The sequence below is a fragment of the Fistularia commersonii genome, chromosome 9, assembly GCF_037954325.1.
Source record: "Fistularia commersonii isolate RoL2024-O1a breed Wild chromosome 9, RoL_Fcom_v1.0, whole genome shotgun sequence".
NCBI classification, from domain to species: domain Eukaryota; kingdom Metazoa; phylum Chordata; class Actinopteri; order Syngnathiformes; family Fistulariidae; genus Fistularia; species Fistularia commersonii.
Genome location: NC_141292.1, coordinates 12,394,754 through 12,410,225, shown reverse-complemented (window position 1 = coordinate 12,410,225; position 15,472 = coordinate 12,394,754). Strand labels below are relative to the sequence as shown.

General features: G+C 39.6%; 2 protein-coding genes across 3 annotated transcripts; one reads left to right on the top strand and one right to left on the bottom strand.

Annotated features, from left to right (window-relative positions):
* Window positions 1–1,035: 1,035 nt before the first annotated feature.
* Window positions 1,036–2,831, top strand: pgam2 (phosphoglycerate mutase 2 (muscle)). Its single transcript, XM_086152515.1, has 3 exons — window positions 1,036–1,555; window positions 1,688–1,868; window positions 2,330–2,831. Exons 1-3 carry the CDS (start codon window positions 1,139–1,141, stop codon window positions 2,497–2,499), a joined length of 768 nt encoding a protein of 255 aa, XP_086008641.1. The 5' UTR covers window positions 1,036–1,138; the 3' UTR covers window positions 2,500–2,831.
* Window positions 2,832–4,100: 1,269 nt separating this feature from the next.
* LOC147231236 (syntaxin-2-like) lies at window positions 4,101–8,960 on the bottom strand. Of its 2 annotated transcripts, XM_086152513.1 has the most exons (10): window positions 8,795–8,819; window positions 8,638–8,710; window positions 8,463–8,517; window positions 8,215–8,314; window positions 7,364–7,438; window positions 6,968–7,041; window positions 6,240–6,348; window positions 5,615–5,688; window positions 5,133–5,270; window positions 4,101–5,038 (listed from the first exon to the last, which is right to left on the bottom strand). In XM_086152513.1, the coding sequence occupies exons 3-10, from the start codon at window positions 8,505–8,507 to the stop codon at window positions 4,838–4,840; spliced, it is 816 nt and encodes a 271-aa protein (XP_086008639.1). In that variant the 5' UTR covers window positions 8,508–8,517; window positions 8,638–8,710; window positions 8,795–8,819; the 3' UTR covers window positions 4,101–4,837. The 2 variants fall into 2 exon arrangements, with proteins under 2 accessions (XP_086008639.1, XP_086008640.1); XM_086152514.1 differs by lacking the exon at window positions 8,638–8,710 and having other exon boundaries at window positions 8,795–8,960.
* Between the last annotated feature and the right edge of the window lie 6,512 nt (window positions 8,961–15,472).

Below are 15,472 nucleotides of genomic sequence, written 5' to 3'. Positions count from 1 at the left end.
TGGCGACCCACCTTTTAAATTAGAACTAGGGGCTTATAACATGTAATATTATGCCATCCAATGCCTTGAAAATCTCCATTACTCTTTCATTCTTCTTTCAAGGAGCTTTGGTTTGCGCATCTCTCAGGTTCCGCCACCAAAAACTGTGTTATAAGGCAAGATGTAATGAAAACATAAAGTAAAGACAGCAAGGGTATAGGGAGAAAACCTAACTGTACATATCTGGCTTATAGGATGGATGTAAAACATACACTATCTGTACTCTGGGATGGACTCGCGCTCCTCACAAAGGCATTCGTGTTACAATTCTCTGGTGACCGAAGTCTACGTCTGCTCGAGGCTCCTGGAAAAGGGAAAAAAAAATATGCAAAATAATCAACAACCTTTATTTCTTGGCCATAATTGAGTTTTACTCACTTAGTTCCAACCAGTAAAGCTTTTCTTTTTTTTGTCTCCTAATCACTTGCAGTGTTAGAAAATTGATGAGAGAAAAAGAAAAGCAGCAAATCTCCCACACTGGAGTGGCTAGAGTTATTATCTAGTACATGTTACAATTCATTATTTTGGTGCTATTTTTGTGGTAGAGCTCCAACACATTTTTATGTGATTTAACTTCGGTGATTGATTTTGATTATTTTACAGTGATAATGTTCATTGAGCTAGCAATCTGAGCCGATTTTACATTCTGCTGCTAAGGCAATAGAAGTGAAGGAATGAACAATATTGAACAATTATTAAAAATGCATTAAGTTTGCTGCAGTTTCTCCCCTGAGAAAATAAACGCATGCACCGCACAGGGTCGTGACTCCGCCGCAAACTCTGATCTTTCAACATTTGCTTCGCAGATCTCAGTTTAAAAGTCATGTTGCTATTTTGGCTCAATAGCTGACCCTTGGCCTTCCCAGCCACCACGTACAGACGCCTGAGTCCGGAGACCGTGTCTGTAAGAGGGCCTCCCATAGGTTGAGAGCAAGGGGGGGCCTTTCTGCTTTACAACGCCACGACTGAGGGCGCTATAAAAAGAGCGAGGAATGTTTTCTGGTGCTCACTGTTGGTCGGCCGGCACTGGTGCTCAACTAAACGGGGTTGCGGATTCAGGTGTCTATTCGAGGTACATTCCCTCCAAAACCCTACAAGTATGGCCGGTGTCCATCGTTTAGTTATCGTCCGCCACGGCGAAAGCGCCTGGAACCAGGAGAACCGCTTTTGCGGCTGGTTTGACGCTGACCTCAGTGAGAAGGGGGTGGAGGAGGCCAAACGTGGCGCGCTGGCCATCAAGGATGCCGGCATGAAGTTCGATATCTGCTACACGTCCGTGCTGAAACGCGCCGTCAAGACGCTGTGGACCATCATGGAGGGCACGGACCAGATGTGGCTACCCGTGATCCGTACCTGGCGTCTCAATGAGCGTCACTACGGAGGCCTCACCGGTCTCAACAAGGCTGAGACGGCCGCGAAACACGGAGAGGAGCAGGTCAAGATTTGGCGCCGCTCCTTCGACATCCCGCCTCCACCTATGGACAAGGACCACGCGTATACCAAAGTCATCAGCGAGGTGAGACACAGACAAAGACGAAACTTTAACAATTCCAAAACATCATCAAAAAGTGCTCGCCGGCTCTCCTTTGTGTTGTGTCATTTACATAACTTTGTCAGTTGGATTGAACTCTGTTATTCACACCTCCAGTCCAGACGCTACAAAAACCTGAAGCCCGGTGAGCTGCCCACATGTGAGTCACTGAAAGACACCATCGCTCGCGCCCTGCCTTTCTGGAACGATGTGATCGCCCCTGAAATCAAAGCTGGAAAGAACGTCATCATCGCCGCCCACGGCAACAGCCTCCGTGGTATCGTCAAGCACTTGGAAGGTGAGGCATAAAAATAATGGAAAACTGATGCAGTAGATTAAGATTCACGCTGTTATGAGAAAACAAAAACACAGACTGCGTGGGACTCCAATTCGTGCAAATTTAGCAGAAACATCGTCAGACAATACTTTACACGGCTTTTGCGCACAAGGGTGGGATACAAATAGACACGGTCACAGATTGGTGTTTATAAATAGTAAGTGGCAGCTCTCACACCAGAACTCAGGGACAGGGGAGTGGCTGGGGGGGAGCTGAGGTCGGTTCCCATTTCAGTCTTGACCTTTATCAAGAAAGGTTTTACATTTGCGAGTGTAGTCGGACACGGATGTTTATACAGCTCGGATGTCACACGAGAGATTGAACGCTGTCTCCCGTTACCGACTTTAAGAATACATGCATTTTTGATGAAATGTGGCCGCGCAATGCTTAATTTTATTGGTCCGTGTCCTCGGCCGTCCTAGGTATGTCCGACGCGGCCATTATGGAGCTGAACCTGCCGACAGGAATCCCAATCGTGTACGAGCTGGATGCCAACCTGAAGCCTGTCAAGCCCATGGCTTTCCTGGGTGACGAGGAGACTGTAAGAAAGGCGATGGAGGCTGTTGCCGCCCAGGGCAAGGTTAAGAAGTAGGCCCAGTCCGCGGGCACGACAAGGAGGTGGAGGAAAAAAAAACAAAAAAAAAACTGTCCGGCCCGTGTCCTCTCCTCCTGACCCCCTTGGTCCGTTCTTGTCTTTCCATTCCAAATGGGGAAATATTTGATGGCTCTTTTGGAAACGAGCCACTTTGAGCACATTAGCCTCCTGTTTTCTATAAATTACAAAGAAATGACCCATCAATACAAGCAGGCAGCCGGGCCCCGCAATCTCTGCACCCAACTCATCACCCACTAATAGCAATCCTTTTAAATTGTGGGCCCCGCCTTTCTGACACATCCAATAAAGACTAAAAGTGTTTTTATTTAGGCCTGTGTCTGTATGATTTTCTCGCATCTCTTGCCACTGTCTTCACATGTTTACAGTCATCCTTCATCTTTCACTCCCATCCTTCTTCTATTTCCTATTTGGATAGAAGTGGTTTCAGCAAAGTGCAAAGGTACAGCGAAATTGTATCCAGTAGAGAGAAAGGAGGATGACGAGACAAAAACACCGGGAGCTTGAGAGAGAGAGAGAGAGAGAGAGAGAGAGAGAGAGGGAGAGAGTCACTGGGTTCATGCTGGCAGCAATCCTATAATAAGGACAGAGTCTGTCTGAAATATTCTTCCTGTCCTCTTACAAAGTAAAATCACACATAGATACATGGGTTCAATAGGAGATTAAATGTTCTATTGTACTGGGAGTTGTTTAACAAACAGCAGATCTACATCTTGGAATGGCAAAATAGTGAAAAATGTCAAGGTAAACATGCTAGACGTGGCTCAACGTCACGGCTCTTTGCAAAGGTTTGACTCCAAGAAATGCACTATTTGGAATCATCACATAGATTTTACATATGATAATTGGCCCGGAGTGTAAGCAGTCACTACTACTCCACTCCATCAAACATCATGAGTGCATAACTTTTTTCTTTATACATTTTTGGATCGGATATCTACCTGAGTGACATACTGTACATTGCAAGGCAATCAAATGTGTCCTTTGTCAATAAAACCCCGTTTATACTGGGGTGTTTGTGGCTCAGTGGGTAGAACATGCATCCCTCTAATCAATGGCTCCTCCTGTCAACAGCCTAAGGTTTCCTTGGGCGAAACACCAAACCCCAGGTTGCTCCTAATGGCCTGGTTAGCTCCTAGCGTGGCAGGTCTGCCGCCAATTGAGCCAAATCCTCAACGTGACTTGAGCATTAATTTGCTTGCAGAAGTGTCAATGCGTTATTCGAGATTTCACTCTAATTGTGTATCTGAAAGAGTTGACATGAAGGAGGAATTTTCACAGACTGACACTCAACCCAACACAGGAAAAGAAAAAGGTAAAAGAAGGATAGGGTAATGGCAACAATGGGATTAGAAATGTGCTGCAATACAACATTATACACTTTCATGTCCTTTTAAGCAAATGGCATTTCCTTTTTCCAGATGTCAAAATTATTAAAAAAAGGTTCAACTAGTACGGTTTTTGGTCTGATAAAGTTGGTTCAGTCTGGATCACATTGATCTACCATCGATTTCCACCAGGGTGTCAGGCTGATACGTAACTAGTTAGATGGCGTTTGACAATTAAAGAACTGAAAGTGACAGTTAAAAGAGCATTGAAATACATGTGTTTATTGATTACTGTTGATAAATGTAAAATCTCGTGCCGATGCTGTGAAACAATGGACCATGTAGGGGAGAATATATAATTTGTATGTGCTGTATTTTAGGTTTGTCACTTATTTGACGATCAGAAAACATGGCATCATCTTGCACTTGTAAAAAAAAACAATGTAACTGACAATACACAAAGAAGAAACCACTGCTAGTGGTATTAAGACTTCACTGTTACTTGGACTCGGCTGCAATGCTTCTTTGCCATCTATGTGTCACTAAAGAGCAACATGGTGAAGGTGAACAATAACAAAATGATTTAATGGTGTTAAACATGTAAAACATGGCGATAATTTGTTAAAATCTTACTGAAATGCAAACATATAAACTGGAGGAAAATCCAAAGCTTTTAGCCAAAGACATTATCAGGTAATCTACAAATTAAATCAAAGTGGCTGAATCCTCTTAATTATTATTTGCACATGTGATACATCTTTTCAAAGTCAACCTTCCTCAAAGGCTGCATTTTATGCTGCTCTAGCTTTGACTTCATGTGGATCTTACATTTTGAGGAGAGGGAATCTGAGGTGGCAGACATTAACAGCGCTGTAAATCACGTCCGGGCGGCAGGTGAAATCTTTTTCGCTTTTTCTTTGTTTCAGATCGCAGCCTTTGACACGGAACAGGAAGTTTGCACGGTCAAGTGTTTTGACAGTTATAACGGCTCAGTCATGTTTCACCGTGTTTTGGTCGGTAGGCAGTTTCGCAGAGGTCTGCCTCTTAAAGGGTTTGAAGATTCTTGGGAGGGATGCTACTTTGTATGGATTTTTCTTGTAGGCCACTGCTTTATCAGTTTCTCCTTTGGAAACGTCGACATACTCCGCAGCACTCATCACATTATTTTCTATGCTGTTGATCAACTCCCCCTGGTGGAATGGAAATATAAATGACCGTCCCAATGTGATAGCCCAGGAATACTTAACATGTTTTTCTAGTTTATTTAAAAATGAGGCGCTGTACCTGAATCTCCAACAGCATGGCAGTGTCAGCAAACACCTCCTGCAATTCTCTGATGCTGGACTCTAGGCAGACGATGTCATGGTGACGACACTCAATCTCACCCAGAGCCTGGCTTGAAATCCGAGCACCATTTTTGAGCTGTGATATTAAACAGAGAAAATGACAGGTCTTTGCTGCAATGTGTTCCAGCGACCTTAAGTCCTTATATTGCTCGCTACATTAAAAAATATTCTTGATCCTTGATGGATCGCCCTAGTCTCTGGAAACATTTTCAAGGACAGCAGCTCTACTGGAAGATTGAATCGGAGTCCAAGTGCCTTAATAAATGACTAGCTAATATAAAACATATGTTATATGTACATGGGGATTAAATCACAAGGGATTACATTGGAAAAGTGAATGGGTGAAATATGTATTTTCTCATTAAAAACCGAGTCAGGACAGTGAATTGTTGTTAAATACTGAAAGAGAATCACACTTACATCACATATGAAGATGGAAGAATTGTCACAGGTTAGCATCACCTCCAACTCCTCATCTGAGGTCACTTTACCCACTGAAAGAGAAAAAAATAGATGAACTTAAAGACAGTTAAGTGGGGGATTGCACACAGCACTCAGTTTAGTTTGTCAATAGTGTATTAGCTATCTAATAAACTTAAACAGAAGTATGAATGCCTCATCAATCAAAATCAACAAAGTACAATTCAACATAATAAGATTAAAACCTTTTAATTAACATGTTTGAGAGACTTAAGAGTGAAGTTGTACTTTGTATAATTACATCATTGGACTCTGTGTTTATCCGAAGATGGATTAAAATTTGTTTGGCTTGAATTTTGAGTGGAATTGGAAATCAGGAGATGCCAGGTCCTGCAGTGAGGATGTGGCTCCTGGTGCAGTTTTCAACCCTTCCCCTCCATGATTTAGACGATCCATGATTGTTAGGTTGCAGGAATTGTTAAAAACTAAAACTCAACCCTACAAACGTTCACAACACTAAAATCTTGTAAACAAGTGCTTAGCAGGAATTTCTTTCCACTTCAAATGTGACAGCTGTGTCAAGATGACATTACTGGTTACAGAACAGAACCTTTGGGCGACTCACCTATCTCCAGTTGTCTTAGAATATGTGCTTTGCATTTCTCCCGAAATGAGATCTGCGCTTTATGATAGCCTCTCATGACCTCAGCAAAGGACCAAGTCAGGTGTGAGTGCTGGCGGAAGGTACAAGGGTAGTTGACATAAAAAAAAAAAATAAAATAAATGAAATCACATCAGTCTATAACCTTTGCTGAGAAAAAAAAATTGGCTGCTGACACTGCAAGGTCAGTGAGTTTAAACCCCTTTTGACAAAGGTACCATTACTTAACATTATATCAATTGACAACAGGGATGGAACATTAGACTCTATCAGTCAATTTTCACTTTTCTCGGCCACACATCAGGCTCTATCACTGAAAACCGTATCTTATGTCATTATTATTCTGCAAACTGAATCTTAATATCAGAAAAAAAATGAAATCTTGAACTTTTTTGTCCCTTTTTTAAAGCACATGTTCTTGATGCAAATCAAGGAGACCTCAGTTCAATAACAAGGAGCCTTTCCCAACAGAATTTAAGTAAGTGATTACCTATCGCATTGATGGTATAGGGGTCAGCATGGCTGCCTTCTAAGTGTTTGGCCCGGGTTTGATTCCCAGCCAACGCTTCCCTTTACAAAATTTCCTCCGGGATCAATAAAGTGATTCTGATATAGCACTTATGATATTGTAATTCCTCATCTTAATCAAGTTGCATATCCCTGATAGTGAGAAATGAGACGGGCTGATAAACCTGGTTCTTCTGAATCCGTTGGATTGCTGAGGAGCCACTGTGTGTGTAAGTTGTAGGTAATTCCTCCTGCATTACTGAAAGAACCAATGAGGACAGAGAAAGGATAATGTTGAAAATAAATGTCCTTTTTCCTAAAAGAAAAAGAAGAACCAAGCTATTACAGAATATCAAACAGTATAGAGGAACCATTTTTTTAACTCATTTGCAAGGCAAACACTGTGCCATAAAGGATAGTCTCAGCATGAGGAAGTATGATTTGCTGATGGTTTTTCTCATAGGGCCTCACATAAAAACAAAAAAATTCAACGAATGAGCAGATATGTCTGATCAAAGTACTTCATGTTTTAAATGGTTAATAGCAATTACTTGAAATCATATATAAATATGTTGACAAACCTTTAATCTTTGTCCGGATCAAGTCAGCATTCTTCTTGATGTCACAGTTTATCAACTCCATCTCATCTCTATATTCTAAGGAAACAAATTAGGTCGATATTTTGCATACGTTTTTTTTGTTGTGGGTATTATGAAGTCATTTGCATTCTAAAACAGAGTTTGATGAGTCTCACGGATGTTATTCAACAGATATTATTTGGCATGCAATTTTAATACTTTTAGCTGCTTAAAAAACAACACAGATCATTGGACACACCTCCAGGTTATAACTGGTTTTATTTCCATTTACTGATACCATTCTACATCAGCAAAGCTATAATTTGGGCACGGTGGCACAATGGTCGGTGGTTTTGCCTCACAGCAAGACAGTCTCTCACTAGATTCTGGCAGGGGACCTTTCTGTGCGGCGTTCGCATAATTCTCTCGCGGGTTTTCTCTCGCAGTCAAAAAACATGCAGTTCATTGGATTGGAGACCGTAAATTGCCCAGACATGCGAATGAGAGAGGGAATACTTTTACCCACCACCTTAGCTGCAGTATCGGTAATGAATGAATGGATGGATGCTGTTATGTAGGCATGTTATGGATTTTAAAATGTTATCTGGAGCATACTTGCTTGAACGTATCAAGATGGTAACGTCATGCACGCCAGGGAATCTACAAATAACTGTTCATGTTGCATTGTGTCCAGTCTTGTCATTGCTGGTTGCTTCATAAGGGGGGGGGGGGGGGGGGGGGGGGGGGGGGGGGGTTGCCCTTTGGTGTAACAATGGATTCACTGCGATGTTCACATTTTGTTTTCTTGCTGAATACAAAGCCCCAAAGAGCTGTGTTCTGTGGACCATATTTACTTGAGTCTTGGTTTGGGGAGGACAGGATGGCAGCATGTCTTCGCTCTAGCTTCTCTGTTTGACAGGAGATGTGTTCAATGAGGCTTCTCACCTCCCCCACCTGCACACACACACACACACACACACACACACACACACACACACACACACACACACACACACATACACATACACACACACACGAAATTCTACAATTTAAAGGTCTTGCAAAAAGAATAAAGAATTAAAAAAATAAAATAAAAACTTACTGTTCTGAAGAAATCGGCCATGTAGACTTCACTTATTTCCGTCATCCTTTTAATTCTGTTTGATAAAACAAAATAAACAAACCGGGGGACTTCACTGGTATGCCAATTAGCAACAGGAAATGCTACTTCAAGGGAACACTGTGTAAATTAATGTTAGCATCGATTCCAAACGCACCATGAACGTTAGCAAGTTTACTTCCTGCCACGACAGCTGTTAAAGAACCGACTTAAACAAAGTTCACTTGCCGCTATATTGACAATAACAGGATAAATAACACATCTTTATTATTTCTCACGTCGTTCAGTTTCATTTTCGAAGGTTCGGCATCTACCTGTCCTCGGAGGGGAGAAAACCTTTGAAACAAAAGGGCGTCACACAGGTGCGCTTCCGTTACGAGATGCGTGAATCAGCCCGTTTTCGTCGATGAGTCATCAGTGTTACATGAGCTACGACGAACACAACTTTTAAATAAAACCGAGGTAAGCCCGTCTGCCAGCTGTGTGAAAGTTTGGATAGTTTATGGTCTTCTACAGTTTATCCCCTGAGTAAATAAGGACGGGGGAAACAGCGCTTTATTTTTGTCTGATTCTTATGGTGGCCAAACAGTTGAATTACAAGTATGGCGCCGTGAATGACCCGAGAATCACTCACCTGCAAGACTTACATTATAAATGTCAATAACAACACATTGACGTTAAATTTTAGCATTATTTATCTATTACTTGTATCAAGGTACGCTGTATTACAATCCCACTTCATGCAGTAATTCACAATACATACTTCAGTTGGGACTTCATGATTTGAAAGGAACAGTGAAAGGAATCCGTTTCCTGTCTTTGTGTCGTGATTGTTCGTTGTATTGACTGTACAGGACTGTCTCAGAAAATTTGAATCTTGTGATAAAGTTCTTTATCTTCTGTAATGCAATTACAAAAACAAAAATGTCATACATACTGGATTCATTACAAATCAACTGAAATATCACAAGCCTTTTATTATTTTAATATTGCTTATGATGGCTTACATCTTAAGAAAACTCAAAAATCCTATCTCAAAATATTAGAATATCATGAAAAAGTAATTTCTGTTTTTTTAATTGCATTTCAGAAGATAAAGAACTTTATCACAATATTCTAATTTTCTGAGACAGTCCTGTATAACATGTGTGTGAATCCCTTAGTGTGTGTGTTGTTGTTTCATGCTGCTCTCCTTCTTTGCAAGAGTTTTCTTGCTTACTGATTTCCTTGTTCCTGTGCCTCTTGTTCTCAGGTTTCTCATTCAGGTCTGTTAGCTTGAGGGGATTTTAATTTTTGTTTGAGTAGTTTTTCTTTTCACCATCTATTAAGTACTGTTTAGATGAGATTAGCAGCATGGCTTCTCTCATCTTTGCTAACTCAGCTAGTCAATGTTTTCATCATAGTCTGATGTTGCGCATATCCCAAGTGAATATTGTCTCTGTCTTCTCTCTTTTTACATTCTTTACACTGGAAGGAATTTCTACAACGTGTCTGTGGAGGTTCTCGTTCATCCAGGTTATGGTTAGTTCTTATCAAAATTGGCTTCCCACGACAACTCGACTTGATATTTCATCCTCTGAAGACTTTTCACTTCTCATCTGAGAGGCGTCTTCAGTTCAAATAGACTGTGTACAACCACCAGGGTTGGGGCTGGTCTAAGTTGCAATGGCTTGTTAAATTAATCATAGAGTTGTTTTTTACAAGCAAAGTAATTCTCACCTGAGAAGACTTTAACAAGTATTTGTACAATTCTTTACAATATTCTGTTGAGTGTTCCAAAGTTTTACACCAACATCGGTCCAGTGCAATTCAACATTATTGACATTATTTGTTGTCCCCTAACACAGGTATTTTATTGGTGTCTCATTTACAAAATACAAATCGGGGTTCATTTCAAAACAAGAGAATATATAGAATGTGGAAATTGGTCAAATAAATAAAGAAAAATAATGGAAGGAAAACATTGGCATTCCCCTTTTTTGTCTCATATCTTAACTCAACAGTCTCAGCCAGCTTTAAAGAAAATAAATTTCTGCTCATCTACATGATTGAACAGTTTAAAGGGCTCATTTTCTTCCCTTCTTATATTAAACGACTCCCCTTCCCCTTTGCTTAGTGAGAGAATCGAGCTCTAGCTTGTCCTGCTAAAAATTTCAAAGCTGGGCTAAAATGGAGGCAGAGCTTGTCTCATCCAGATGTAGAGGTGGCTCGTGGTGGGCCAAAGACCATATCTAGTTTTGATGATGTTCATTCTGGAGAAATCTGACTCACAGTTGTGTGCAGAGCTAAACATTTTCAAGATGTATAAGGCCTTAGACCAAGGAAATCTGTATCAGGGACCATTTGGAGGCAGTAATCGGCTTTTACAAACTGTTCTTTCAGGACCAAATCTACTAAGAGACCAACCAATTGCATCTGGAAATGCCAAGCATTTACCCATTTCAGGTTCGGAGTGACTTGCTTTGTGAACCCCCTTACATCTGGGATGAGAAATGGGATCTGAATGAGAATGGAGAGCCGCTGTTCACAGCTGAAACTGTCATAACAGCTGCTGAAGTTTACGATGAGCTGAGTCAACAAAGGAAGGCAAACCTCTCAGTCCCGGAACCTGTTCCTGCATTGTTGGGAAATGTAAATAATCTCCCCGCAGGTCCTCCTCCTTGCACATCTCAAGTTTATTTTGAAATGAGCACACAGTTGTCATCAGTTCACAGATTTAATTATACTTGCCCTGTAGCCGTCAACTGAATTGGGTCTTTTAAATTTGAATTGATATCAAACAAAAAGGTTAAATTGTCCTTCTGTTTCTCATTTTCTAAAAAGAGAGAAAATGTTGCCTCCTGTCCTCTTAGTGTTCCCAAAATAGAAAAGCTGGGATACACTAGCAGCTCAGTATTGTCCCATGTCAGTGGACTCATCTGCAGCTAAGCCTCCTCTAGTGCATTGCGTATAGCTTCATCTAGCTGGATTAGCATGTCCCGAGTCAATATTTCACTTTTTATTTGTGTCAGGCGATGCTGATTTGGGTGTTTATTTCATTTTATTTGCGTTATTTTATTACAAAGCTCTTGCTTTTCATTTCCACCCAGGTAGTGTTTATGAGGCTTGGGTCAATATATTACAGCTTCTGAGTCTGGACCCAGACTCCAATTCGCCGGTTAGTGACCTTTAGGGATTCATTTATGACCTACATTAACATGTGAATAGATCTGTACGTTCCGAAAATTCTGAATGTCACTACCCTCATATTTCCATGCATCATTTTTGTTGGAATGAACATTCAGCCAGATGTCCACAAGGGGGTGCTGCTTTGCGGCACTGTTGTGTTTCATCAACGTCCAAGTTCCCGGCCAATTTCCTCCCATGGTTTTCTACAACAGGTGTGTCTCAGTGATGTTTCATCATCCATACACTGATGATTTCATAGCCTTGTCTCAAAAAGTTCAACTATTTTCCAGGCTTTGTCACAGCCTTCTTGATGTTTTCTTAACATTTGACAAAATCAGAACATAACAAAGCCATAACTGAATAACTCCTTGGCACATAAAAACCCTCTTTAAAACAGCATAACAGTCGTGTGGCCAACATTTCATCTCCCAAAGTCTTTGCCTCAATTATACATCACAGTTTTAGGACAATCGCATCCCATAAATCTGTATATTATTTTGTCCTCAAACAACTGCAACATGAATTGAAGCATATCCTGATTTTTGGGCTGAGGTTAAAACTGAGCCCCACAAAACCCGACTAAGTCATATGAGTTACTCTTCTCTGCACAGCATTTGAAGTTAACACTGAGCGAAATATTTGTGAAATATTTGAATTGATGCAATTGATGAAATATTTGTATTGATGCAAAACGAAGTTATCTTAATTTTTTTCTTTCTTTTTTTATATTGTTGTAATAACATGTGCTACCCCAAAGCATTAAACTTTCTTTCTTCTGTTTGTAAGTAACAAAAGTCATACTTTCCCATCAGGAAATGTTTTAAATATTCAGCACATCATGGTCACAAATTCAGAGGTGAACACCCCGTTGTTAATATTTCATCGGTTTTGCCTATTTTGTCCTTTTTTTTCCTCTTCATTCATTCATTATTTGCGCCGCCTATCCAGCACACAGAGTCACAGTGGGGTTTGAGCAACTGCCAACAGTCATTCGTTGAGAGGTGGGGCAGCATGGGTTCAGTGTTCTCCAACAGTTCAAAACTGCAGAAGGCACCTTATAGTCTAAATATCTGTGTGTAAGTAATGTGCATGGCTGTGTGTTTCTAAATCCAGCCCTTTGATTGGCTCCTTCCTCCCTTCAACCCTGAGTACACTAGAGATAATGAATGAATGAATGAATGAATGAATGAATGAACAATGTTATAATGACCCCTGCACACACAGATGTTAATATGTATGCATATTTTGCTAAAGTTCAATGCTGGTTAATAAAACTGTAAGTTTTCAGGCATGTCTTTATGTAACAAAGAGGGCAGTGTTGGTGCACTTTCGCTTATTACTGATAGTAGCTTCTGATATATGGTATATATTTTAAAGAGAAAAAAGACTTATATTTGTGACCTGTTTTTCTTTTTATGTACACTAAACACATGTTTATCAATGATAAATGATTAAGATTCCTGTAAATAAACAAACATTTTGAATCCCATTGAATCTGTTGGAAATATATTTTTCTCACCCAGGGTTCAGCAGTGAGTATAAAATCAATTTTTTTCTGTCTCTCATGGTTGAAATTGATTTAAGGACTGTTTAGTAAGAATTTTGTTGAGAAAATTGAGACATTGTTTTTCTTATTTTGTTTTTCCCAATATAACAATTGTTTCGGTGCTCAACGGCCCTTGATTACAGAAACATTTAATTCTATGTTGCTTTTCTTTCATAAAGAGTAATATTAAGGGTGATCTGCAGTTGTCTTAGATGTGGCTGTGAAATGATAAAAATGCCATTCCATCTGTAGAGCTGAGTATTATGCTACTGAGATTTCGACCTATACTATAAACAGACGATTTGGGAAGTGTCAAGCCAATACATCTTAAATAGTGAAAGTTCATCACCAGACTCTTCATCAACTTTTTCAAAAAGCTGAGAAATCTTTGTTTTAGGAGATGAGCAACACTAAGTCTTCCTCCTGGAGTTAAGGAGCATGTAATGGATATAAAAAAAAAACACCATCTCACATTATTGAGCTGCACAGTGTTAATCTGTGGTCTGCACCCCTTTCACATGATATATACACAAATAAGTTGAAACTCACTGTATATACTGTACATTTACTTTTCAGTATGTTTTTCTGCAGTGTTAGAGATAACACATAAATGTAAGTTAAGTTAATTATGCATTTTTTTTTACATTTTAATTTTATTCTTACTTTGTTTTATTTTCTGTCACCATTATTGTATAGACAGTCATCAGCTTTCACATAAACTGGAATTAGAATATATTACTTTGAAGCCTTTGGTTACATTTTTTTTTTCCATTGTCAAAAGAGGGAAAGCAAAAATAAAGGGAAGAAAAGGAGTACAATTACAATGGCAAACCAACATTCTGCAACATTCTAGTTAAACCAAATGATTTCATGATATCATCATCTGTACAGGTTTATCCCCTATTTTTAAAGCAAATGGAACAGCAAAAAAAAATCCAAGAAATTTACATTTAAAATTAAAGGCTCAATGTTAATTAAGTATTTAATTTTGTTGTATTGCGCTTTTCAATGATAATAATAGTTTTTTTTTTACTCCCTGATGCATTCTCTGCTTTAACCACTAGGGGTAGCTCAAATATAACGTACTGAGTATGTACATTTTCACAGTTTTTATCTGACCTTAATGAATGGTCTTGAATAGCTGAGTCAGATTTTAAGATTAACTCATTTCCTATGCCAGAGACTTGAGGATATCATCATTTGTGATGAATATCTTTTGTCATTGTCATCAGAAATATTTTGTACGACATTCACAGATTGAGTACAGGAATATTGTTCTGTATCATTTTAGCAGAAAACCATCTTGTATTTCTCCCCATTTCTGTGACAGCTAAAGGAATTCCAAAGAATTAAGTAATAATATTAAGTCTAATTGTATGAAATGATGGTTTGTGATGAATAATACATTCCACAGGCTTCTTTTAACTTTTGATAAATGAGGAACAAACCCTGAGAGAAGCCATTGTTATACGAAGAAAACTATCACATTTGAGGGGTTTACAAAGAAAACTAAAATTTATCTTGTCTCTTAGAGTTACTTGACGGGCATCACCCGGGGAGTCTTACATGGACAATTCTGCTTGTATTCTGTCTAGGCAACAATGAGTTTCCAATCGCTAATTAGCAGTCTGTCCAGTTCACACACTAAAACATAAAACCCCTAGTTGCCTGTCTGCATTGTGCCGGCATTTTTATCGAATGCAATATGTCTGTGCAGGACAGCAGCTGATGGCGCATTAGACAGTTGGAACATGTTATTGTTATGCAGAGGCTGGTTGGACAATCTCCAGTAGTGTCAGTCTGATCATGACTTGTGTTCACCTGGCAGTGAGGTCTTCTGACCTTCTGGCAAGTTAAGGAAAAAAACTAAAATTATATGAGAGGGAGATGGAGTTTTCAATAATTAAAGGGCTTCATGCGTCTATTTTACTCCTCGAGGGGAGTTGTATCCTCAGAACAAGACAATAAATATAATTATCAGTGCATTTTCTGTATAGTTGCTTATGTACTCACTGAAAATATAGCATTTACTTGTGCTGTAACTTTTTAGTAAAATGTGATATGTCTCTCTCGTCTCAATTGCTCTGTCCGGTCTTGTTAGATGTTGCAGTTGCGACAAGCAAATAACCCTCAAGGGATTACTAAACCATGTCTTTAATCCATTCTCTATAAATCATTCTCTGAGATAATTTTCACCATGTAAAAGTAGAAATAATCTCTGTTTACTTATTTGATGGGTTAGATTCATATGTGTGAATATATACGGTTAACCCAAGTC

Bases quoted from the DNA above. Each gene is read 5' to 3' on its own strand.
- LOC147231236 (XM_086152514.1), bottom strand. From the start codon at position 8,507: ATGACGGAAATAAGTGAAGTCTACATGGCCGATTTCTTCAGAACA. The intron at 5,689-6,239 runs GTGAGTCGCCCA...TTTCTCTTTCAG, and splicing joins TCTAAGACAACTGGAGATAG to TGGGTAAAGTGACCTCAGAT. The intron at 5,039-5,132 runs GTACAGCGCCTC...CCATTCCACCAG, and splicing joins CCATGCTGTTGGAGATTCAG to GGGGAGTTGATCAACAGCAT.
- pgam2 (XM_086152515.1), top strand. From the start codon at position 1,139: ATGGCCGGTGTCCATCGTTTAGTTATCGTCCGCCACGGCGAAAGCGCC. The intron at 1,556-1,687 runs GTGAGACACAGA...TCACACCTCCAG, and splicing joins ATACCAAAGTCATCAGCGAG to TCCAGACGCTACAAAAACCT. The intron at 1,869-2,329 runs GTGAGGCATAAA...CGGCCGTCCTAG, and splicing joins TATCGTCAAGCACTTGGAAG to GTATGTCCGACGCGGCCATT.